The sequence below is a fragment of the Asterias amurensis genome, chromosome 6 (assembly GCF_032118995.1).
Source record: "Asterias amurensis chromosome 6, ASM3211899v1".
Classification (NCBI taxonomy): Eukaryota; Metazoa; Echinodermata; class Asteroidea; order Forcipulatida; family Asteriidae; genus Asterias; species Asterias amurensis.
The window spans coordinates 2,449,205-2,474,750 of record NC_092653.1 but is presented as its reverse complement, the minus strand read 5'-3'; the positions used below and the strand labels follow the sequence as shown (position 1 = coordinate 2,474,750).

At 38.8% G+C, this 25,546-nt stretch overlaps 1 protein-coding gene across 4 annotated transcripts; it reads left to right on the top strand.

The window, feature by feature from the left end:
• Positions 1 to 520: 520 nt before the first annotated feature.
• On the top strand, positions 521 to 23,587 carry LOC139938928 (uncharacterized). 4 transcript variants are annotated; one of them, XM_071934599.1, is made up of 16 exons: positions 521 to 706; positions 3,718 to 3,829; positions 4,378 to 4,419; positions 6,147 to 6,242; positions 7,494 to 7,535; positions 8,367 to 8,465; positions 9,562 to 9,597; positions 10,650 to 10,748; positions 12,395 to 12,514; positions 14,680 to 14,805; positions 15,182 to 15,331; positions 16,238 to 16,420; positions 16,983 to 17,157; positions 19,656 to 19,918; positions 20,519 to 20,670; positions 22,380 to 23,587. In XM_071934599.1, the coding sequence occupies exons 1-16, from the start codon at positions 605 to 607 to the stop codon at positions 22,554 to 22,556; spliced, it is 1,974 nt and encodes a 657-aa protein (XP_071790700.1). In that variant the 5' UTR covers positions 521 to 604; the 3' UTR covers positions 22,557 to 23,587. The 4 variants fall into 4 exon arrangements, with proteins under 4 accessions (XP_071790700.1, XP_071790703.1, XP_071790701.1 ...); XM_071934602.1 differs by lacking the exons at positions 521 to 706; positions 3,718 to 3,829; positions 4,378 to 4,419 and adding an exon at positions 4,818 to 4,916; XM_071934600.1 differs by lacking the exons at positions 521 to 706; positions 3,718 to 3,829; positions 4,378 to 4,419 and adding an exon at positions 5,054 to 5,075.
• The last annotated feature ends 1,959 nt before the right edge of the window (positions 23,588 to 25,546 follow it).

The following is a 25,546-nucleotide window of genomic DNA, read 5'->3' as shown; positions in this document are numbered from 1 at the left end:
TATGTGACAAGTTATCAGGGTTCTGTGCTTCAACGTTTGAGGAGACATCGCCAAATTCAGACTGAAGTCTTTTATTTTTTAGTGAGAAATTACCTCTTTCTAAAAAACTACGTTACATCTGAGGGAGCCGTTTGTTATCAACATCTCTCCATTGCTCGTTATCAAGTAAGTTTTATGCTTACAATTATTTGGAGTAACAACCAATAGTGTCCTCCCGATGCCTTCAAAAGTAGGGCCTACACTTATTAGTTTATAATGCACACAATTATTAGACTTGAAATCCAGCCTAACGTTCATAATATTGTCAAAGAACGTGCAAAGGGATGGGTCCATTATGGTCGATCTAGATACAGAACAATGGATGAAAACAAAGCACCAAGGCAGACAATAAAACAATCAACTACAAAGAGCCCAAACAAGCGTTAAATATCCTTTATTAATTAATTTTGATTATTAGGCCTCGAATGTGGTCTACAAAAGCAGAGGTTGTTTTGCAATAGCTCTCAGTCCGGACTTTGAAACCTAAAATCCTGATGGTTCCGTTGGATGTAAAATTGTGTTCATAAAGACTGATTCTACCCGGTGCGCAATCTGTGCGGGAGAGATGAGGGTTATTACACTGGTGTGTTTGGTTGCCGTGGCGATCTGTGTTTATGGGGAAGAACAGAAAGCAGTGTATCGGAAACGCCAATCCCAGCCAGGAAGGGTAATTATGTGATGCCAAAGTGATTCTTTTTTCGCATGTGTTTTATTTCCAGTTAAAGCCATTATACACTTTCGGTACAGAAAAAAAAGTTCAAAGATTTACAAATAATTTACAGGGTTTACAGAAGGTAATGGTGAAAGACTTCTCTTGAAATGTTGTTCCATGAAATACTTTACTTTTTGAGAAAAAATTCTCGATAGCGAGAATTACGGATTTATTTTAAACACGTCATGTCTTGACACGGCGAAACGTGCCGAAACAGGAGTGGGTCTTCCCGTTATTTTCTCCCGACTCCGATGACCAATTGAGCCTAAATTTTCACAGGTTTGTTATTTTATACATAAGTTGTGATACACGAAGTTTTGGTTGTTACTCTAACAATTATACCAAAAACTTAAGACATTGTGGATGACGTACTGAAATTGTGCATGGTTTTCACTACTTTCTCCTGACTCACAAAAGATTTAGCTCAAAATTTCACTGGTTTGTTGTTTCATGTATAATTAATGGTTGATCACAAAAACACAGGAGCACTGTCTGCGACTATTTCTTCAACTCCAGTTTCCCTTAAGTCCTGGATTAAAGGAACATTTAAAAAACAGTTGTTGCCATTAACCACTTTATGTAATCCGCCTCATTGATATAAATTGGCAAACCTGAATGAGTTTGAGATCGATCGGCCATCTGGGTCACGAGAAAATAGTGGAAAACTGATTACACATTAATTTGGACGACATCGATGCAAAAAAAAATTAATAAAACGCTCACTGAGCGATAAAATCCAAACGCGAAATTATTTCACATGAAAATGTGACATTTCCGACAGAAATATTTCAAGGGATGTTTTTTTTTACTATCACATGATTAGACCGTGTAAGTTTTATTTAAATCTGTGATCTTCACAATTTGTTTTCCATACCAACTCTGCAATGTTTCTTTAACTTAACAGACTCTTTGTACAGTAAGTTTTTAAACTGTGGCTAGAAACGTTTGGTAATAATTGTCGAAGACCGGTGTTCTCACTTGGTATATTCCTCACTTGGGGAAAGAAGAAAACAAACCTTGTTGCACAAATTTGTGTGCTTTCAGACTCCTGAGAAAAACCTCATGCCCGAAGTCTTTTTCATATTCAAATATTTTAGTGAAAAATTACCAATGTAATGTTTTATAATATTAACAGCTCTCCGTTGATCGTTTATAAGTGTTTTATGCTACTATATTTTAAGTAATTACCAACACGTATCAATGCAGTGCCTTTGAGTATACTTTAACAGAACACAATTTTTGACTATAACTTCCACAAATATAACCACTCAAAAAGCCTGAATTTTTCAGATGCAACAAAGAAATCAAACAAGGTGACACTGATGGAAAGAACACAGAATCAAAGTGATGATCATTAAAATGATCAAACTCGACCACTTCAGTTACCGATTTGGTTTAAGCTATGTACAATGATTGAGTAATACAGATGTACATTTAAATTAGATCTTATGCAAAATAAGTATCTTATACGGGGTAATACGCCCACCGGGATGAAATACAGGCGAGAATCACAGCAACAGAAGATACAGCGAGGATCACATACACTGGCTCTAAAACGATCAACTCCAGGGGCGGTAAATTAGTTCCTTACCGACGTGACTTTGAGCTGGGGGTAAACTCACTCCGACAAAAGTCAAGAAGAAGACGTAACAACAACGCCGTGCATAGCCCCATAAATCGGTCCAATCCACTCCGTATCCTAGGCCCCAGCACCACTGATATCAAAACCTTTCGCTTCCTTGAAAAACCATCTGCAACGTTCTGCATCATGAAAACTTACCGATCTAATGCTTCAGAAGTTGCAGATAGCACTACACTTGGAATCGTTCAAGTAGGTATCACAGATTTTGAGTAAAAATCAAGTAAATTTTGAGTGTGAATTTTCTCAACTACCGCTCTTTTACCGCTAATGCCGCGATATGCCGTTTGTCCCCCGACCGTGCGCAGATTTTTTTTTCCAGTATACAAACGTGAAGATTATCTGCACACGTTCGTCCTAGAAAGAAAAGATACCCAATCCGCGCTTCGTGTACAAATAATTATATGGACAGTTTGGACTGAGAAAGCTTGGACTTTTCAGAAGAAAACACAAAATCTGACTTGTTAGATGTTGCCATGTTTATTGTTAAAACTCAAACAGACCCAGGAAATCACCAAGGATACAGATGGCTGCATTCGAAATTCGAAATGTGTTTAAGTGGCGGCCGCAAGATACTAAGTTGCGGACGCAAGATAATAAGTGGCGGCCGCAAGATACTAAGTGGCGGCCGCAAGATAATAAGTGGCGGCCGCAAGATATAAGTGGCGGTGCTGTGAAATACATTTCATTCAGTGAAACATGCACTTGTCAAGTGGCACTAATGGGGCTTCATAGATTAGCGCCGCCCACTATAGGGTCAACAGACTTACACACATGGTAACACTTACGCCACCCGGATGAGCACACCTGGGTCGACCCGGGGAAACTAATCGAACGCACCCATTTTGTTTTCTAAAGAAATTGTTGCTCAGCAAAGTATTGCGAGCTCCAGTGCAATTTCAACATCATGAGATGAAAGGTACGACGTATTTTTGCATGCTGAGTGCTAAGCTGTGATTATGCTATACCTTTTTTCCTGAAATCGTACATGATTTCTATGTGAGCCTACCGTTCTTCTCCTTTAAGTTTTTGCATACTTTGTCATTGTCGTTTTCTCCAGTAGTTTATTCGTCTGTCTCCCTCTCTGTATTGTCCTAGCCTAAGCATGTACATTTTAGTCTATGTATTTTGTTTGTAAAGCAAGGCAAGCCGCTACCAGGCTACCTGGCTTATTTGGGGCCTTCTCCACGCGCTTTCCCGTGAGTTTATTCTTGCATTACAATGTAGATCGTTATTGTTGAAATGTGTTAGTGAAAATCTTAATTAAATTAAATTTAATTGAATTGAATTTAACTCCCCATTTTCATGATTGTGTTTCGATTCCTAGGATCGGTCAAGCTCTGTAAGACCAGCACCTAAAAAACAGAGTGAACAAACTGGAAGGGCTGCTACTACCGGGGGAAGATCCGTGTCCCATAGAAAACCTGCGGCTAAATCATGTAATTAATTACACCTTGGAATTTCTTCATTTAGACTAGTCTTGGTAGCTTTGCGTAATGAAATCAAGAAGAAAAGCGCGCCCTCTGTCGGATTATTACAACGTTACGTCACGTTACGTTACGTCACGTTGAGTTGCGTTACGTCACGTTACGTCACGTCACGTAACGTTACGTTACGTTACGTTACGTTACGTTACGTTACGTTACAAGTATGAGATAGTGACGCCTTGGACCAATACTATAATCAGACCAGCGTTGAGTTGCCGATTACGATTTATCCACAGAAACTAACTTTGATACAAAATTGCACAGGGTTTCAGTTTTATGCGACCTAAATTATTACTTTTTCTTAACTGAAGTTTAAGTGTTTATTTGATGTATCAAAATCTGTGTTGTAGTGATCATGCCAATGGCCAGTGGAAACGTTGGAAACTACTTACGGCTCCACTTTTTTTTTTTTTAAAGAGGGCGCTGCTAGGGTATTTTTGTCTTAAGTGTAGGTTTGTTGTGTGAACTTTCCATTAAATTTGGTATTATTTTAACTTCAGATGATTCTTACTGCGATTCAAGGACTTCTTCTTCATGTTTCCGTAAGTACAACTTTGTTCAAACAACTTGTAGTTGCAAAACTCAAAGACGAACTGATTAACATAAAAATACAACGTGAATGTGCTTTTGTGGCAACAACTACCTAGTAACCCTCCCTAAACGGCCGGAGTCTCTGGCCGTCGGGAGGACGGTTACGTTATCGCAACTACAACTACTTCGTCAGATCATGGAGGTCTAATTCTACCTCCATGGTCAGATGCAATGAAGGGAACATGCTGTAAGTTCATGTTGTGTATAATTATTCATGGAGGTACCTCCATGGTATATTCAAGAAAGTAACTGACGTACATCACTTTCCTATACGCACAGCCCCCCCCCCCCCCCCCGATAAGCCGAACCACCAGTTGTTCTAACAGAACCACCAGACCCATATAGACCATGTAGACTGGTCCCCTGCAATGATGCTTGTTAATTGTCACAGAACCAGTTAAGTGATTTCATTGGATACAATGATTTCATTGGAGAAACATGCAGTGAGGTAAGCTTTTCATGTGTTTTGATTGGTCGGAGGTGGTGTGGATGCACAAACCTCGGACCAAATTCTGTGTCCTAACTATGTACAGTGTCTTGAATGTCATGGTGTTATGGACGTAGCATTTGACTGCGAATCTCCATGCGAAATGAATGTAGATGAAAGGTGATTATGGACGGGGATTTACGCAGGGTGGGTGGAGGCCACTCACACAGTAAGCACAGTGTATACGGGCGGGTTTACAGCGGCGTCTTTTCGGAGTGAATAATTTGACTGCCTTGAGCAAGGTTAGGTAGTGGAAGCTTCCCTTCAAATATTACTAACTGGGGTTATGTAGTTTTTGAGTAATGGGTAAAACAAGTCACAAAATAATTTTCATCTCAAGTGAGACGAAAATTATTTTAGCATGTAAAATCCCCTTAACCAGTTATGGCATTATACCATAAACATAGCATAACTGGTTAATACGTTTTCAAACATGCTAAAAATGAGACGAAAATTATTTGTTGATCTTCAAAACTGTGTAATGTAAATCTGTGGACATTGTGTTTTGCTTTATTAAGCATGAATTATGACTGCGATTTGGAGCTCTGTTGACCTATTGGAATCTTCTTGATTTCATTTTCGAATGCTCACAGGATCAGACTGGGGGTGTATACTTTTTGTCAATTCAACTCAATAAGATCATGTATTCTTATTATCTCAAAAATTGCACCAAAAAAGACTTAAAGGATTTGGGTATACTTTTTGTAACACAAAACACAATGTCCAAAGATTTACATTAAACTTTAAAGTGTAAATCTGTGGACATTGTGTTTTTTGTCCTACAAAAAGTAGTATGACGTGTTTGTATAAAACTACAATAATTAAGTAAAACAAAAAATAATAATAATAATAAAACTATATTATATAAGGCCTACTAGCTGCACAAAAAGCCTCGTAAAAAATGTAGCTGGTGATTATAAGACAACAATATTATAGGCAAGTCAAGAACGGCATTAAAATTGGACCTCATAACCCTGAGAGGTATATTTACAACTGGAAATGGGAAACACTAGAAAATCACTCTGGAGAGTCAATGCTGTATTTATAGGCCTATATACTGCCTCTCATACTGAGGAGAGAACATAATATGCTGTATAGGCCTATAAATGACCCAACCTCCAAACCCCATGTTTACCTGATTGTATAGGCCCTAGGAAGGTGAAAGGTTGTGTTTATTCCTTTGCACAATAGGCTGTACTAACCAGGCATACGATGGCGAGGGCGCCCCCACTTATTTCGTTGGAGATTGGATCGCTGACTGCATGGATGAATCAGATGAAGAACCAAGTAAGTTTACTTTATACAAATAATAATAGTAGTGTAAATAAATAATAACTCTTATTATTGCTCATTTCACAATGACGTCTCCATGCGCTTTACATTAGTGCCCTGGTCATTTGGCCAATAACATTCCTTTAAAAGCCATTGGACACTTTCGGTAAACAGTGTTTTCCAAAGGCCCACACTTCGTGTATCACATCTTCTATATAATATAACAAACCTGTGTAGGCTCAATCGGTCATCGGAGTCTGGAGAAAATAACGGGAAACCCACCCTTGTTTCGCCGTGTCATTACACGTGTTATAGTAAATCCGTAATTTATTCTCGATATCGAGAATTGATAATTGTTTTAATGTTTTCTAAAAAAGTAAACCATTTCATGGAATAATATTTCAAGAGAAGTCTTTCACCATTACCCTCTGTAAACCCTGTAGGTTATTTGTAAATCTGTGAACTTTTGGGTTTTTTTCTGTTCCGAAAGTGTCCAATGGCTTTAATCTCTCATCTCCCTGGGGAGTGTACAACCCATTAGCTGCCGTATAATAATAAAAAAAAATGTGGTTTTTATATTGCGCTTTCTACACCATGTCTCAAAGCGCTTCCAACATTATTACCCTGATCACTGGGCCATTTCATTCCTTATAGCATCTCAGATCCCTGATGGGGAATATATATACAGCCTATGCCGACAAATATGTAGCGCACTAAGCTAAATCAATCAAAAGAACCATCTCTGTCCTCACAGGTACCCATTCACCCCTGGGTGGAGAGAAGCAATTATAGTAAAATGTCTTTCTCAGGGACACAAGTGTCACGACCAGGATTCGAACCCACACTCTGCTGAACAGAAACACCAGAGCAATTGAGTTTGATGTTCTTATCCGCTCGGCCACGACACCCAGTAAAGGGTATGGCGCTAGTGGGTTTTTTCATACATAAAATCAACCACCCTCGCAGGTACCCATGAAAGAAGCAATTAGGCCTATAGTAAAGTAGGACACAAGCGCCATGACCGGGATTCGAACCCACACTCCGACGACTTAGAACTTGACACCAGAACTTGACAGAACCACCAGAACCTGACACTCGACCATGACACCCTAAATCAGATATCTTCAACTCAGTCAAGAATCAATTATTTCAATTTGAACCTTGTCGTATGGGAAGATATAAATTCAAAGTGGCTGTGTTTTATGTTGTTGTTTTTGTTTTGTTTTCTGAACATGTGACAATATTTTCTTATTTTGAACGTTACAGGATCATGTACTGCGACAACATCAAACTCACATGAATGTTTCGGTAGGTCAACCTCTCAACCTTTTTGAATTGGTTTGTTTAAAGACACTGGACACTATTGGTAACTGTCAAAGATCTGTCTTCTCACTTGGTGTATCTCTGCATAAAATACCACCAGTGAAAATTTGAGCTCAATCGGTCGTTGAACTTGCGAGATAATAATGAAAGGGAAAAAACCCTTGTCACACGAAGTTGTGTGCTTTCAGATGCTTGATTTCGTGACCTCAAATTCAAAATAACTTCTTTCTCGAAAACTAAGTTACTTCAGAAGGAGCCGTGTCTCACAATGTTTTATACTATCAACCTCTCCCCATTACTCGTTACCAAGTAAGGTTTTATGCTAACAATTATTTTGAGTAATTATCAATTGTGTCCACTGCCTTTAATAGATTGAGCTGTTATTTATATAACTGATTTGTATTCTTTGTTTTATTTTGTTTAAAGGTACTGAACACTCTTGGTAATTACTCATAAATCAGCATAAAATCTTACTTGGTAAAAAGCAAGTATAAAACATTGTGAGGAATAGAGAGCTTTCTGGAGTAACGTAGTTTTTGAGAAAGGTAATTCATCGCTAAAATTGCTGACTGTGAAAAAGACTTCTAACCTAAAGCCTTTAATTCAAGCATCTGAAAACCAGACGACATTTTCTTGCAACCTCGATGACTTATTCATGAGCCCAAATTTTGCAAATGTTGAGATACACCAAGTGATAGCATACTGAATCTTTGACAATATTACCAAACGTGTCCAGTGCCTTTACATGTTATTGCATGTTTTATAATTTGCTTTCAATACAATTTTGATAATAAAATAATGATTGCCTCTTTTCAGCCTGCCGGAACCCCGCGTCATTGGGAGAGGGGGTTTTAATACAGTTTACCTGCGACAATTTTGAAGATTGCTACGATGGTTCCGATGAAAGATGCGAACGTGAGTATCGTATGTCATAAAGTGAAAACCCGGTGTGGCAGGAGATTTTGTGTGTCCCACCTCCCCTCCCCCGGATATTCGGTGCCCACCCCTCTCCCCACCCCCCCCCCAATAGGGCAAACTGTGTACACATTTCTTCTGATAGTGCCCTCTTAGAACTCCGAATCTTCCTCCTACAGCCCATGTTAATTTCCCATATGGGGAACCGAATATCCGGCAGACATACTTCCCTGGTACACCGGCCGAGAGATAGACAGAAGATTTGACTGGTCCCCTGTCTTTATTCATGCGGATAAAGACAGGTATTTTTTTTTTCAGAACCAGTGATTTCATTGGATATAATGATTTCATTGGATAAACGTGCAGTGACAGAAGCTTTCTGTTTCTGTGTTTTGATTGGTTCAGGGTGATGTGGGTGCAGCGGACAAACTTACCTCGGACCAATAAAAACACAGATATTGAAAGCTTACTTTCAGTCGTGTGTGGGTGTATTATGTACAAGTACATGTAGGCCTATTTATAATTGCATTTAATGTTGTAATTAATGTAGGATTTCCCATACTGCGTAAAGGCCAGTCACACTGCAGCGATAACGAAAACGATAACGACGCAAAGAGTACGCATTCTATTGGTTTAATTGCTCCACGCAGAATACGCCCACGCTTATTCATCCAAGCGAGGGCGTCTTTTTAACATTCTCATTTTCGTTCTCGATATCGAGGCCTATGTGACGGAGCCTTTACTCCATGTGAAATGAATGTAGGTGAAAGGTGATTATGGACGGGGAATGACCTATGCTTGAGGCAAAACTCTGTCGTTATTCACGAGCTTTGACGTGTGACGCCAGGCTATACCTGACACAGCATTGTTGTAAAATCATGGGCCAAGAAAACTTAGTTGTAAAGAGTAGTTTGAGAACGTTGCAATATGAAGTCTTAGATCTTGACATTTTTAAATACAAGGCTAATAAAGGCTAACGTAACCTTAAAAAGAAAACAATTGATTTCAAATGTTTGTTGAGTTTTTCTTATCCGGAAGATATCTAACTTAAATTTTCACAAATTGAATATTATAACCTCTTTCTCCTCTTTGATAGATAAATGCAACACTATCGACAATCCAGAATGTTTTGGTGAGTAAATTCACCCACAAAGGGAAATTTCCTTCTCTGTTTTTAATTGGATAGTTAACCATGGTTGATGTCATGAATAAATTATCATAAATACTTTCTATATGAGGTTCTCACTCCTTCCAGAGCGCTGCTGTGCATCTTTGGAACAGTTTACCACACATGTCAAACAAGCTGAAACTACTGATCAATTTTAAACCCGGGTTGAGCAATGTTATTTCAGTAAAGTTCAGTCATTTCTGTCTTTTTTAACAATACGTATTTCTCTCTTTAAAGCGCATAGGAACCTTTTGCTTTTTAAGAACTGTCTATTGTTATAACTTATAGAACAATGACCACCAAAACAGCAACCCTAACCTATTAGATAGGCAGTATCCGAATTGGTGGCTACGGCTACGACTACGACTGCAACAGTCGTAGCCGTAGAACGGTGTTGCTAAGGTGTTGCTTTGGACGTCAAAAAATGGGTGCGTTCGTTTAGCTTCCCTGGGTCGACCCCGGTCTGCCCCCGGTGCGTTTGAATAGCTTTGACGTCATTCCGGGGGCTCATCCGGGTCAGCCCCAAGTGCCCTGCTTGTTGAGTCACTTGGGGGCAGGCCCCAGGTGCATGACGTCACTACGAGAACGATGGGTGATTGTTCGTTTAGCTCTTGTCAGGGGCTCACCCGAGTGAGCACCGCGGGGTCGACCGAGGGGAGCTAAACGAACGCACCCACTATGGCCTAGACTGTGCCCCTGTCTTTATCCGCAAGGATAAAGACAGGTACCTGCTACTCAGATCCAATGATTCCATTGGATACAATGATTCCATTGGATAAACATGCACAGTGAGCTTATATAGATGCTCAAACAGTACACTCCTAACGGCCGCCATAGAAATTGACTGCGTATCTCTATGTGAAATGAATTAGGTCAAAGGTGCATGTACACGCCGGCCGGAGACCGGTCTCTGGCGTTATTCACGAGCCTCGAAGTGTGACGTCAGAAGTTCAAGTTAAACATGGCCTAACCTCAGGACTAAAGAGCTAATCCATTCTTATATTGTTCTCTGATAGCTTGTACTGATCCATTAGAGCCGGGAGAGGGCGTGTATCACGACTATGTATGCGATAACCGACCAGACTGTCACGATGGATCCGATGAGATTTGCTTTGGTAGGATTTAAAACTTTTAAGGAATAAGGTTTGCGGTAACACAATGGAGTGATAATCTCTAAATGAGTTAGGGTGGTTCTGAAAAAAAAAACACGTAGATTTCAACTCGACGGTTCGATATCGGAGCATACTGACCGAAACGTCGAGTTGAAACCTTTTCATTATCCCCCCAACTCATTTACTGATAATAACGTAAACCTTACTATTATTGAGATTTGCTTTGGCAGGTATTATTGACGGTATAAATAATGTTGACGTTTTGGGAATAAAAAAAATGTTAAAGTATTTTGGAATAAATTTTTTTTTAAAGTTTTTGGAATAACAAAAATGTTAAAGTTTTTTTCAGGCTCAAACATTGACATCTGGATTTAAAAGAAAAAAACTCAAGTTTTGAAATAATTTGTTTAAACAAAAATCAAACTCCTTATTAACTCCTTATTGCAATGATGTACTGACTTGAAACGTAAGTCAAACATTGCTTCTTACATATAGATTCATATGAAAAGATAAAACTCAAGGAATTAATCACTGGTTTTAGTTGAATGAGCTAAAACAATGAACAACTTGAATATGCATAACTCCTTATTTCAATGATGTAATGACTTGAAACTTAAATCAAATACTGCTTTTTACATAAAGATTCATATGAAAAGATAAATCTCAAAGAGTGCATCACTGGTTCCAGTTGAATGAGCTGAAACAATGACAACCTTTAATGGTCATAACTCCGTAAATCTTGAATCAAATATTGCTTTGTACATGAAGATTTATTTGAACAGATAAAATTCAAAGAATTTATCACTGGTTTCAGTTGAATGAGCTAAAACAATGACAAATGTTCATAGACGTAACTCCTTATTTCAATGATGAGCTGACTTCAAACTATTGCTTCTTACATATAGATGCATAAGAAAAGATAAACCTCAAAGAGTGCATAACTGGTTCCAGTTGAATGAGCTGAAACAATGAAAAACCTAAATGGTCATAACTCCTGATTGCAATGATGTTCTGACTTGAAACTTTTAGTCAAATATTGCTTCTTACATGTAGATTTAAATGAACAGATCAATTTAAAGAATTAATCAATAGGCATAACTCCTTATTGCCATGATGTACTGACTTGAAACTTAAACCAATAATTGCTTTTTACATAAAGATGCAAATGAAATGATAAAACTCAAAGAGTGCATCACTGAAAAGTGCAAAACGTTTATCAAATATTACTTCCTGTATGTAACATGAAAAGATAAAATTCAAAGATCACTGGTTCTAGTTGAGTGAGCTAAAGCAATGACAACCTTAAAATGGTCATTACTTCATACTTGTCAATGTCCCGCCCCTTTGACCATCAGTTGATCAAATGATTGTTTTTTCTGTCAGTCATTGGTTCTATCTGGTGATCAGCAGCTCGCCATGGCAGCTTCGCTGTTCTAGTTTAACTACTTCCTGGGCGGAAGGTTGAAAATCAGCCGTGACTGCTGCTATAGAGGATTGTTATTAAGTGCTCATCCGCGGAGTGAGTTTGTGATTAGTCGTTTCAACTAGCTAATTGCTCTAGTCATCATCAGGAGACTTTTGATCTCTTGTTGGAGGTTTCGAAAAAACTGATTTTTCATTTGATTTTTATTCCCCCTTTCTCTATATAGATTGCAACTACAGGGGCTACAGTGATTGTGGTGCAAATGAGAACTGTAATTTTGATATCAGTATCGACTTCGTATGTGATGGTATTACTAATTGCTATAACGATGAGGATGAAACTTCATGTAAGTTTAGGCATATACCTTATATAAATGTAATCGTTCCTTCAATCAATCTTTATTTAGCAATTAACTCAGACAACATCATTGGATTTAAAACTTGTTCTTAAGTATTACAAAGTAGTAGAGTCTCTCTGTTTAATACAATGTTCTAAAGTCTCTTTCTTTAGATTGACCCTTTCTGGGTTGGCGGGGGTTAATCGATACATACATAATATCAATAGGCAAAAGATAAAGATTAACAATTAATAAAGGGACACAATGCCTTGGATATAGGGCGAGTTGGTCTATACAAAAGTGTTTGTTATAACCGTTTGTTACGAAATGCATATGGTTAAAAGATGTTTTAGAAGTAGAACACAATGATCCACACAAATATGCCTCGAATTGCACAGTTTACCTTTTACTTTGCGAACTAACTCGGTGTGCCGTGTTAGTTCACGACGTATAAGGGAAAACCGTGCAATTTCGAAGTATATTCGTGAGGATTATTGTATTTATATTGAGTTGTATTTTAAAGTCACCTGGAAATAGAATTTTCTTTTCTTCAAACATTAGAGTATATGTTTATGAACAATACAATATTTTGTTTAGTAATTGTTTGTAACGATTTATATGTAAACAAAAATGATAAAGTTGTTTGGGGGGTGACTCTGCCTACCCCTTTTGTGACGTCAATCGAGACAGACTTTACCTCGATCGAACATCGAACACACGTACGTGCAAGTACATGCAGGTCCTAGTCGCGAGTTTGTACGTTTTCTCGCATTTTTCCGGCAATGTCGACAAGGTGTATTGCTGCTGGGTGCATCAAAACAACTACACATGGGGGCAGTTTTCAAAGTGGTCCGGTCCGACGTCTAATTCCGGCACTGTGCAGCAAACACTGCGAGCCGTCGTGCTTCGAGAATCCGAAATACACCACACATTTTGACATGAAGAGAATAGTTCTTTTCTAAATTATGAAGCCATCCCAACAATTTTTCCAACTAGTGAAGTCGAAGAAGGTACCTGAAAGATGTGATGAACCTAAAGGAGCATTTGCCTAACGTGATAAATATCGGGTATTGTTTCAACTTTGAGGGCATGTTTTTAGCTTGCGCCAAGCGTCACTATCTTGTGTTGGCACTGCATGCGATTCACTGTGCTGGGTAATCCGAGTGGATCGTCCGCACAGCAGCCGTAGTGCGTGCAGTTTGCTCCTTGACCGTAGTTCTGTACGTAGGCATCATACCGATCAGGTACCCAGGCGTAGTGTACGGGGCCAGACTACACATTTTCTCTTCAAATATCGCGCCTCGATTGACGTCACGAACAGCGCCCTCTCGGGTCGGGGCTATTTTTAAAATTGTAAATAAAATGGAAACTAATTTTTTAGAACCTTAGTTAACTGTTTATTCATATTCCACCCATCAAAACACATAATTTGGTGACAAAAGCTTTATTTTGACAAAATACCACTTCCAGGTGACTTTAACAATACCAGATTGCACGATTTTCTTCAAGGAGTTACTGACACAAAGGGAAATAGTATTAAATAATAATAATAATTTGTGGTTGAATGTTGGTCACCTAGCGCTCCAAAGTCTCACATTGTCACAGTTTGTCACCATACTTCCCTGTCATTGTTATCTTACCACGGGACTACCGCTCTTTTTGTTTATCAAAATAAAATTGGTATAATGTGATTTTTGCCAGGTAAATTATTATTTTGTTATTATTATTAATATTATTATTTTTTTAATCTGTAGACACAAAATGACTACAAGTTGGACAGGGACTGTCAAGGTTATACAAACGTATAAAAACTGTCTTAAAAATGAAATTATATTATTGTAAAATTAGATTTTACTCAAACGGTATTAAAATCACACAACAGAAAACATTAAGACAAAAGCAAATCCAGACACTTGCAAAAACAACACACATAAAACACCTAAACACGGGAGGCACGGACGACAATAACTTAAAATCGTCTAAATCCAAAACAAAATTGGACTAAAGAACATCTTCCAAATACTCGAAGCAAGAACTTAAAAAAATAAACTAAGTTAAAAATTCATTGTTTGCAAAACATTCATTATTTGCAAAATTGGACCAAAGAACATATTTTAAAACCTCGAAGCAAGAACTTAAAAAAATAAACTAAGTTAAACATTCATTATTTGCAGGTTTTAAGTGTATAGACGGCTATGGGAAAATCGACTCTGATTGGTTTTGTGATGATTTTTATGATTGTGGAGACGAAAGCGATGAGGACGACTATAAATGCGGGAGAATAGCTGTACACTCTCAGGGTATGTAGTTCCCGCGTGACGTCACACGGGCAAATCAATCACGAGGTTTAGCTGCACGTTACAGGAATTTTCAAAATAAAATTTTTTTCTGGGTGACGTCGCCACTTTGGCTTTATTTTATGCTCACGTATGGTATCTGCGCGCACAATATACCTGATGTGAAAAATGTTTGCTTCTCGTATCCTAAAAATGTGAGATTTTAATGACACAATTTTTCTGACGTTATTGTCACGCGGAACGTGCATCATAACCTCACAACCGATCACTGGTAATTTGTTAGATATTTGTACAAGATTTAACCATACAAAGAGTCTCTCTTATCGTTGTTAATGTTCCTCCTGTTTTATTTGATGTTTTTATTTCTTTATCAATCAAGATAAATGCAAGTGGACAGAATGGGAGGAGTGGAGCACCTGTAGCTGTGATTCTAAAACACAGACTAGGAAAAGGCAATGCTCATGTGACTCTGAATGTTCTGGGGATCCCACCGACACAAGAGTATGCTCGCCACAAAACTGCCAAACAGGTCAGTTAATCATTTTAATAATAACAATACTGTCAACTTTTATTAACTTTTCAAACCTTCTTCGAGTGCCCATATTTCATCCCTCCTGGGGAAACTTTTTGTTCTCTCGGCCGGGTCCTTCCCTATGGAACTCACTCCCCATCAAACTGAGAAAGGAGACTTCCTTCAACACTTGCAAGAATGAACTGAAAAGCCATCTCTTCTATAAATCAGATGCTTCTCCTTGTTTGTTTAATAAGTTCCTATAGTTGTCAGCTTAGTAAGTGTGTCTACACCATGAGTATCACCTGTGCTGTGACAGACATGGCGCTATAGCGCCTGTTCGCCGCAAACGGCGCTCATAGCGCTGCTCCACAAAAAACAACCAACATACAATAAAAGTAGCACCATAAAATGAAAAACAAATTAGACTCAGCAAAATGTTTCTTTATTTGGGTGAGTTTTTAAACTGTTCTTGAATATGCCACGTGAGTTTCAAAGTTTCACAGTTTGAGGTTGGGAGTTTCAAATATTTGGTGCTGCGCCCTTCCCCCTCGATGGTTTGTCGTGGGTTTTGTTTCAGAAACAGTTTGTGTTTTGTAGATCGTTAACCACAATGTCCTTGGGTGTATATCTTCAAAGATCACTAAAATATGCTGGGGCATCACCTTGTAAGATCTTGAAAATAATGAGGCACAGTTTATATGGTTAAAACCCTTTGTTGGCAGTGCAAGTCGGCTAGCACCGGTGTGATTTGGTCTGTTTTCACAGGTTTGTTATTTTATGCATATGTTGAGGTACACCAAGTGAGAAGACTGGTCTTTGACAATTACCAACAGTGTCCAGTGTCTTTTAATACTTGTACTTAATTTGTTTACATGTCTCCTTTTTCACCAATACGGAAATAAATGTGGACAAACTCATCAGACCCATACTCTGCAGGCGGTTGCCAATGGAAGGCTTGGAGCAAGTGGTCAGCCTGTGATAACAACTGTGGAGCTGGGAAGAAATACAGAGACCGTCTATGCTCATGTACCTCTGGCTACTGCGGACAAGATAGTATAGAAGAAAAGGGATGTCGTGGAAACAGCACATGTCCAGAGGAAGCAAGTATGGGCTTGTCATTTATTTATCCTTTCAATATAATAGATGCAGCCATGCCATTTAATAGAAACTTGGCTTGGGACACCAACAATACAAAATACAACTCTGTGGTTTATATATAACTGAAATGATGTTTTAAACATATAATAGGGAGGTTTCGCATGTGAACAGATACAGTTAATGCGACGGATACGTCATCATTATCACGTCATACACCACTCGCTAACCGCTATACGTGCATACGACACTGTTATCGGTATGCATACCCATTCGCGTGCGAAACCTCCCTAATGTGCCTTTGCAACAAAAGGAAAAAATTGACCTGATTTCCTCAACATTTCAACGCTTATTTCAATCCTCTGTAACTATATAACAATGAATCTTACAAACCGTAAAGCTCACTGTGTCTTTGTCCAAAAAAGTAGAGAGATGAAACCGTGATTGATGTTCCTCGTTTCATGTTGTTTATTTGTATATTTGTTTGGTTGGTTGGTTGGTTGATTGGTTGATTGGTTGGTTGGTTGGTTGGTTGTTTGATGTTTGTTTTTTTTAATGTTTTTTTTTTAAGGTGATGGGTGTGGTACCCGACAAGGAGGGAAATTGAGGATCGTGGGAGGTACCACGGCGAACCAAGCTAACTGGCCTTGGCAGGCTCAGCTCTTATACAAAAATAAATTCCTCTGTGGCGGCACGCTGTACAAAAGGAAATACGTCATTTCAGCAGCTCACTGCTTCAAACCGGGGTGAGATGAACTTTATTGTATGATACTTTTGTTTTTGTTTTGTTCTTTGTTTGTTCTTTAGTTGTTGATTTTTTTTTTTTGGGGGGGGGGGTTGTTGGGGTGTTTGTTTGATTGTATGCTTGTTTGCTCGATTACATACAAAAATATTTTGTATACTGCCATTTCATCAAGACCACAGCGGTTTGTGATGAAACAGAGAAACAAATAAATGATGAGACAAAATGCAGGTTAAATCAAACAGCAAAACAATCATTGTGGGAACAGGTGGGATTTCAGATGCTTCTTGAAAATACATCCAAGAAAAGCATCAAGAAATATCACAGCACGGTTAATATTTCATCCTGCAATTCAAGAGCACCATAAAGTTTCAAAAACACGTAAAATTTCAAAACGGTGCGGAGTGTCATCACTAGTGGCAACAGCAAGTCAGCGCCCTCAAGTCTACTCTCGCTTGCTCGCTTGCTCACTTGCTCACTTACTCGCTTGCTTGCCTGCTTGTTTGCTTGCTCGTTTGCTCGGCTTACTCGCTTGCTTCCCTGCTCGCTTGCTCCGGGGCTCCCTTGCTTGCTTGCATGCTCCCTTGCTCACTTGCTCACTTACTCGCTTGCTTGCCTGCTTGTTTGCTTGCTCGTTTGCTCGGCTTACTCGCTTGCTCGGCTTACTCGCTTGCTTCCCTGCTCGCTTGCTCCGGGGCTCCCTTGCTTGCTCGCACGCTCCCTTGCTCGCTTGCTTGTCTGCTCGCTTGCCTGCCTGCTGCCTGCCTATTGCCAGTGTGTTGGGCGGGCTGTCTGTCTATCAGTCTATTTGTTTGTCGTGGTTGGTTTGTAGTTTTGGTGTTTTGATTGTAATGGACCGATCCGGCCTGTCAATCAAACTGTGCGCGTTCACCCATTTGACCAATCACAGCAATGATTGTGGTCGGATAAACTCGGTCATGCGTGCGCGTAAATTTGTCATTGTCAATGTCATTGGGAGTGCTCGTACACGTGTCTTGCTCACGTGCGCGGTGGGCGGAGCTTAGTGGAAAGCCGGAACGGTCCATTGGAACTGAAGACGAGTCAGACCTAGTATCAAAGCCAGCACAATACAACCAAGACTACTATTTCTTTTCTGCTGAAAAACAAATTCTAGTAGGTTTCATCAGGTTAACTATACAGCGGTTATAGAAACCCTGTAAAAACTTTCAAAACTGACCATGTGCATTATCTTGAACAAAAGTACTTTCATTGGAAGTTTACTCATGCGTAATTTAGTTTAGTTAGTTAATTATTTATTTATTTATGTGAACAAAAATGACCAGTACATCTAAAAAGTATCACAAATTCTGTCGACAACATTCATCATCATCATTGCGTCCAGTACATCTAAAAAGACCAGTACATCTAAAAAGTATCAACAGTCACAAATTCGGTCGACAACATTCGTCATCATCATTGCGTCCAGCGCCGCCTCATCCTCAAATTGTAACGAGGGCGCACTCCTGGAGTCGCCGCCATCAACTGATCCATTTCAATCGCTGCTCTTCTCAGCTCTCCTACGCTTCTACCACTCAACTTTGTGACGTTGTCTATCCAGCGCAGCTAATAGCGACCTCTGCCTCTATTTGTGCATGTAGGCAGACCATTTATAACTGCGCAAGGTAGGCCTCCCTGTCGCGTCACATGAGCGCATCATTTTGCCTTCTGCTCTAAACACCTCGTCACTCGTGAGACACCACCATCCACCGATCAGTTCAGCAAGCCTTTCATTAGTGATGAAGTCTGACCACTTTGTGCCCAGCAGGGTTAGCCAAATTGTTTGACAACATTGTCATTGTAGACCAAAAAAACCTACAATAACATTCACATCTTGTTTGTCAGTTGCTTCAATGTGAATTGGGGAAGTCTGTAAACGTTCATTTTCTTGTATGTTTTGTTTTCTGAACGTTTCTGTCGACAACAAATACTGTGGGAAAATAAAGTCTGCAAAAATATTGTCAGTTATTTTTACATTGAAGTGGGGAAATATGTCAACGTTAGAGGGACCATTAACTAGGATCGGGCGAGTTAGTCTATGAAAGGTGTTTGTAACCGTCTGTTATAAAATGCATGGTTAGAATCCACACATAATATGCCTCGAAATTGCACGGTTTTCCTTAACACTTTCCTTGAACTAACACAACACGCTAACAAAAGCCAATTTGAGATATGGCGGGCACAATACTAGAACACTGTAAGGTTTGGGTAAATTTGTCTGTTTGTATGTACACCCAAACCAAACAGTACACTCCTAATATCACGTCCGCGATACCTCAAAAAAGCTTATTGTCGACCATAGTGTTAGTTTGCTAAGTAAAAGGAAAACCACGCTATTTCGAGGCAATGGATCGTTTTATTCTACCCTTTCTAACCATCTACATTTTATAACAACTGGTTTCAAACGCTTTTCATAGACCAACTTCTCCCGATCCAAGGCAACGTGCCCCTGTAATTTTGTTGTACATTTTATTCTCAATAAAGGCGCGAACAAGCTGAGGATTGGCAGGTGCAACTTGGCAAACAGGATACGTATGGAACCGCACATCACACAAGTCACGTCGCTGATCTCATCTTCGACAACTATAACGATCGTACATTTATAAACGACATTGTGATTATGGTGCTTAGTGAACCCGTACCGGAGCTAGACAATAAGGTCAACAGTATTTGTCTGGATAAGGACAAGAGAAAGAAATTTGGAGCAGATTCTAATTGCTATATCACCGGCTTTGGCCTTACTGAAGGTGAGACACTACACCATTTTGTACTTTAAAACACAACTTCTAGGATTGCTATTCCAGAGAGAAAGAGACCGTTGAAGAGAGATTGCGAGGGCCGGGAAAATGGAGTGAAATGTTTATTAATTATTGATACAACAATTTATCAGACACTGGACACCTTTGGTAATTGTCAAAGACCAGTTTTCTGACTGGGTTTATCTCAACATCAGTATCTCTCATTTTGTAACATTGTGATAAAGACACTGGACACCTTTGGTAATTGTCAAAGACGAGCTTCTCACTTGGTGTATATCAACATATGCACAAGTTTTGGGAGATAATAATGGAAGAAAAAACGCCCTTCAGATGCTTGATTTCGGACCTCAAAATCTAATTCCGAGGCCTCGAAATCAAATTCGTGGAAAATTACTTCTTTCTTGAAAACTATCAGAGGGAGCCGTTTGTCAAAATGTTTTAAACTATTCTTCAGCTCTCCATTGCTTATAACCAAGTAAGGTTTTATACTAACAATTATTTGAGTAATTACGAATAGATGTCCACTGCCTTTAATGTTGTTTAATTATTTATTTACTTCCCCCCCCCAAAAAAAAAAAAACACTATAGATGAAGGAAGCGTGGCCCAGTACCTTCAGGAGGCTCCTGTACCTTACATAACTCGAGACGTATGCAAACAGACTGCGTATGGTAACGGCGGTATCGAAAGCAAGATGATCTGTGCTGGGTATCCCGATATGGGTGGCATTGACGCATGCCAGGTAAGAATATAACATGTTTTATGGATATCACAAAACCAAAAAACACCATCACTTCTTAGGCGTCGATTTCACTAAACTCATCCTAACTTAGGATTAATCTTAGGACCCAGGACGACTTAAGTTCCCTATCTGAAGACTTAGGACGCATTGAACCCATCATAAGTTAGGACGGGTGATACCCGTCCTAATCTCGAGATAGGATTAATCCTAGCGTTTTGTGAAATCGGCTGCTCTTTATTTATTGATCTATTTTGATTTATAAATTTTATGTTGTTATAATAATTTTAAAACTGAAAGCTTTCAAATGTTTTGTCCAAACCAATGTAAGCAACGAGTATCATGTATATCATCTAAAAAAATTAAATAAAAGTAAACTCGGGTGTGAGTCTTGTTCTCCAAAAGCTGAATATGAAATAATTAACATATTTCCATAACAATAATACCAAAACTATAAACCTCAATTTAAACAAGTGGCGACACAACATTACTTATATAATTAAATATACTGGGTTCTTTTGGTGTTTTTTTGTTGTTGTTGTTGTTTTTGGGTTTTTTTTTTTTTTTGGGGGGGGGGGTACCCTGTCTACTGCACTTTGTAGGCCTATTACTGTTTGTAAACAACACTGTAAGGGATGCATGCATGGTTCCCGTGTTCCATAAACCTGATTAAGTATGCACTTATATCTTCCTTTATTTATTGAATCTCTTACTTATTTGCCCCGTCTTTGTCCGCTCGACGTTGTTTTTAAGTATTGTCCAGTTTTCAAGGGAAAGATAGCTATGCCTCACCTCTTTTCCTACAAGTTGACATTTTACAAAGTGTTTTTGTTTACAGTCAAGTGTGCCCTTCCTGGAAATAATTATAAGCGATTATGTCTGCTTTCAGACAGGAATAAAAGACTTCTAGCTAGAAGTCTTTTTATTTTAGTGTGAAATTACCTCTGTTTCAAAATCTATGCTACTTCAGAGGGAGCCGTTTCTTGCAATGTTTTATACTATCAACAGCTTTCCAATAAGAGCAACTATAAATATAAATATTAATAGTAAACTGGCGGGTACAACCATGGGTAAAAAACTCTTTTGAAGGAGTGGTGGCTCTTAAAAGAGCCGGTTTGGTTCGCTCCAATGTTCGTTACCAAGTCAGTTTTTAAGTTATTATTTGTTTTGAGTTATTACCAAAATGGTACCTTCCCTTTAAAAAGTGTCCAGTGCCTTTAACCGTATGAGCTCCATGCTTTAACTGCTTTTCATCTGCTCTGTAAGTGTTTCTCTAATCCAATTTATTGTTCAACTAGCTCCCTGTTATCAGCAAATGTACCACTTGTCAGTATGAAATAAATGTGGTTGTTGTTTACCTTTAAAAAAAATATATGTTGTATATACTGTTCAAGGATCAGCCATTCTCAACAATGTTATAATTATACATGTTAAATTTGAGAGACTATGAGCAAGGTCGAGTGTGAACCATGCAACTAAATGTTGACCATTCTGACTCGAACCCAGCACTTGGTTCCAAAGGTAGTCCGTTACCGAAATGGCTACTTGGGCTACAGAGCTACGGCTAGATCAGCGCGTCTGTCAGTGTTAAAGGTAAGGCAGAATCGCACGATCTAGCCGTAGCTGTAGCCGAGTTAAATCTCCGGACACGGCCTTATAGTCTCCATTGCAACTTAATTTCACTTTAAATGTTCCCGCTCTTTTTATTACAGGGCGACTCTGGTGGTCCTCTCGTATGCACTGCTCCAGACGACAAGGACCCCTCTATCTCTCGTTGGTACCTCGCAGGGGTTACCAGCTGGGGTAGTGGCTGTGCTAAAGTCGGCTTCCCCGGGGTTTACACTGATGTGTCACAGTACATTGACTGGCTTCTATCCAAAACACCATAACAACTTGATCGTTATGACTCTAACTACAATGAGTTTTCAATTTATGTAGGCCTAGATAAATACAAACGCAATCACTGACTATTGACACCTGTGAAGTCTTGCGTAAAGAATTGGCAGTATGGAGAATATATTATGGAAAATATGAATATATAAAATAACAACTATACTTATCTTGGTAATGTTATAGTAGTGTAATAACTTGTAAGTCTATATTTTGTGTAGCGCCCCCTTTTGGTTGCTAATTGGTGACAGTCTCATGCAAAAAAGGGAGTAGGCCTATGAAGAAATTATGGTAAATATGAGTATAAAATAAAAACTATTATTGATCATGCATGGTATATTGTTTGTCACTGTAGCTGAAGTAACTTGTCTTAAAAGTCTTTATTTTGTGTAGTGCCCTCTCTTTCGGTTGCAATTGTTTAGTCAACACGTCAATCCCCTTCCAAAAGCACCTTTGACCTAATGTTCATTTCACATGGAGATTCGCATTCAAATCCTACCCATCTGTATACATATAAAACAACATTACGTGCATACAATACAAACATTATGCATGCTGTGAGCAGACGACCGAGAGCAGCTGACAAACATCACCTCGGACCAATCAAAACACATATGAAAAGCTTACGTCACTGCACATTTTATCCAATGAAATCCTTGTATCAAAGGAAATCATTGGGTTTCTAAAACAAACGCCTGTCTTTGTCACGGTGGATAAATACAGGGAACCGGTCTACTTTGTTCGATGCTGTTGAGTGTAAAAATTTAAAAAGAGTTGAAAAAAAGTTTCATAACAAGCATATCCGTGCTCCTCTTTGACCTCACCATTGTTATGCCATTTTTACTATTACCGGTACAAAAAAACACATGAGGTAAAATTACTTTTGTTATCAACAACAATATTAATCAGGTAGGCCTATATATATATACCAAACATTTTTCATTTCACACTATTTAATGTAGTTTAAATGATAACTTAAAGTAAGCAATAAACCTATAGGCCACTCAAAATATATAGATCTCAAAAATATCAGAATCATCAATTAATTCGAGAATAGTAAATTGACAACAAATGATAGTTCCAACTATGGACGTCACAACAATGCTTTAAGTCGGCCATACAACGGGCAATGTAATAAGTTTCAGAGAAAGTTCTTTATGTATAGGATAATGCCCGAGGTGCGCGCCATTCGTGGGTAAGAATGGCCCGAGGGCGAAGCCCGAGGGCCATTCGTACCCACGAATGGCGCGTTCACCGAGGGCATTATGCGACTTAACCCACACCTGTGACGTCATGCTATTGTTAAAATCGCTCCATTATTTCGCACGAATGGCGCGATATTGTTTAATTTTTAAGTCAATTGTTTGTATGTATTACGTAAGCTTGTTCACTCCAGTGAACACCACTGGTGGTGTGTGAACAATGGACGAAGACCAACATTTAGGAAATGTTGAAAAAATATTGAATATTGAAAAAAGTATCTTTGCAATCTTAAATTTTAGGGACTTTACTCACTTACCATGTTTGTGTATGATAAATTAAGCATTTTGAATTAATAAAAACAAAAAACAAAAATACTGGTTAAAATGAAATTGATTTATCTGACTTTAAGACCTGCTTAAATTACTGTTGTAGTTCTATAATTATTTTTTAACATCTCAGCTAAATACAAATTTAATAATATAGCTGTTCACTTGTGTGTCAACGATCATTTTGCAATACATGTGTAGCTCTATTAACCTGCGTTAAAAACCATTAAAAACAAAATAATATATGGTCCATGGCGTCATTGACTTGATTTACTTTGTTCCCTAACTCTTTTATGCACAATGGGTGAATAGATGTACCCATCGCGCCATTCGTGCAAAATAATGGGGCGATTTAACAATAGCATGACGTCACAGGTGTGGGTTAAATCTTGTGGTTCTTGGAATTAATTAGGCCTAGGCCGATGTGCAAGAGAACACGTGTTGCACACAAATTGCAATAGCAATTAAGAATGGGACTTGAACAGAAAATAAAAACAAAATAAGCGAAAGAACAATATTGTTTGAATGATTGTTTTGGTTTTGTGGCGTTTCGTTTTTTAAATGGGTAATTGATGACCCTATCTTTAATAAGGGAATCAATGTGTGGTGAAGAGGTTTTCAACTAGTGGTTTAAACCCAACGAGGCCTGGTTCTTGATAATTTTACCGAGACAAAGTCGAGGTAAGTTATCAAGAACCAGGCCTCGACGTGTTTAAACAACTAGTTGAAAACCGATTTGCAACACACTTTGATTCCCATCCATAAATACCTTTTCGGTCAAAAAACATCAACACTTTTTGGTCAAACAATAAAATAAATGCAAAAATTATAATTGTTCAACGATTTCTTTCAACACAACACCCCTCCAGCTATGAAATGGTAAGGCCCTCGGGTAAACAACTCCTTATAAGGGAATGCTGTGTGCGTATCGCGTGATATGGCACTCCTGGCCGTTGCTCTCGACCAATATGAATGAAGAAACTGTCTTCTAAGCACAGGTGCAAGCTCGCGTGTCACGCCCATGTTTCAACACTTTTTACTGGTCATTAACAAAGGTTTATACACACCCACGTGACGTGCTCTCCACCGATAGGAATAGCGAAACTGTCTGAGGTATTTATGAATGTATGTTTAATGACTCTGGTGGAATGGAACTCGCCTTCTGTTTGGTCCATATAGAACCAATTACATTGGCCGCCATCTTTGATGAAACGTGCACGCGTGAATTGAAAGGCTATCATCGTGCGTAGCGTGTATATATGTGTGCATTTTCAATTGCTTTAAATCAAAGATGGTGGACAATGACGTCGTGTGCAATCCATCTATTAACACCAGCCAGCCACAGACCCGGTCATTAACACACAGTAAAGACCGCTTGGATCCTGACACTGTTAACTTGAGGCCTTATCCCTGAAAATATTAATTGCTGAGCAGGACTTTCTTAATGGGCTTTTATGCAA

Bases quoted from the DNA above. Each gene is read 5' to 3' on its own strand.
- LOC139938928 (XM_071934599.1), top strand. From the start codon at position 605: ATGAGGGTTATTACACTGGTGTGTTTGGTTGCCGTGGCGATCTGTGTT. The intron at 6,243-7,493 runs GTAAGTTTACTT...TGAACGTTACAG, and splicing joins TGAATCAGATGAAGAACCAA to GATCATGTACTGCGACAACA. The intron at 7,536-8,366 runs GTAGGTCAACCT...GCCTCTTTTCAG, and splicing joins AAACTCACATGAATGTTTCG to CCTGCCGGAACCCCGCGTCA.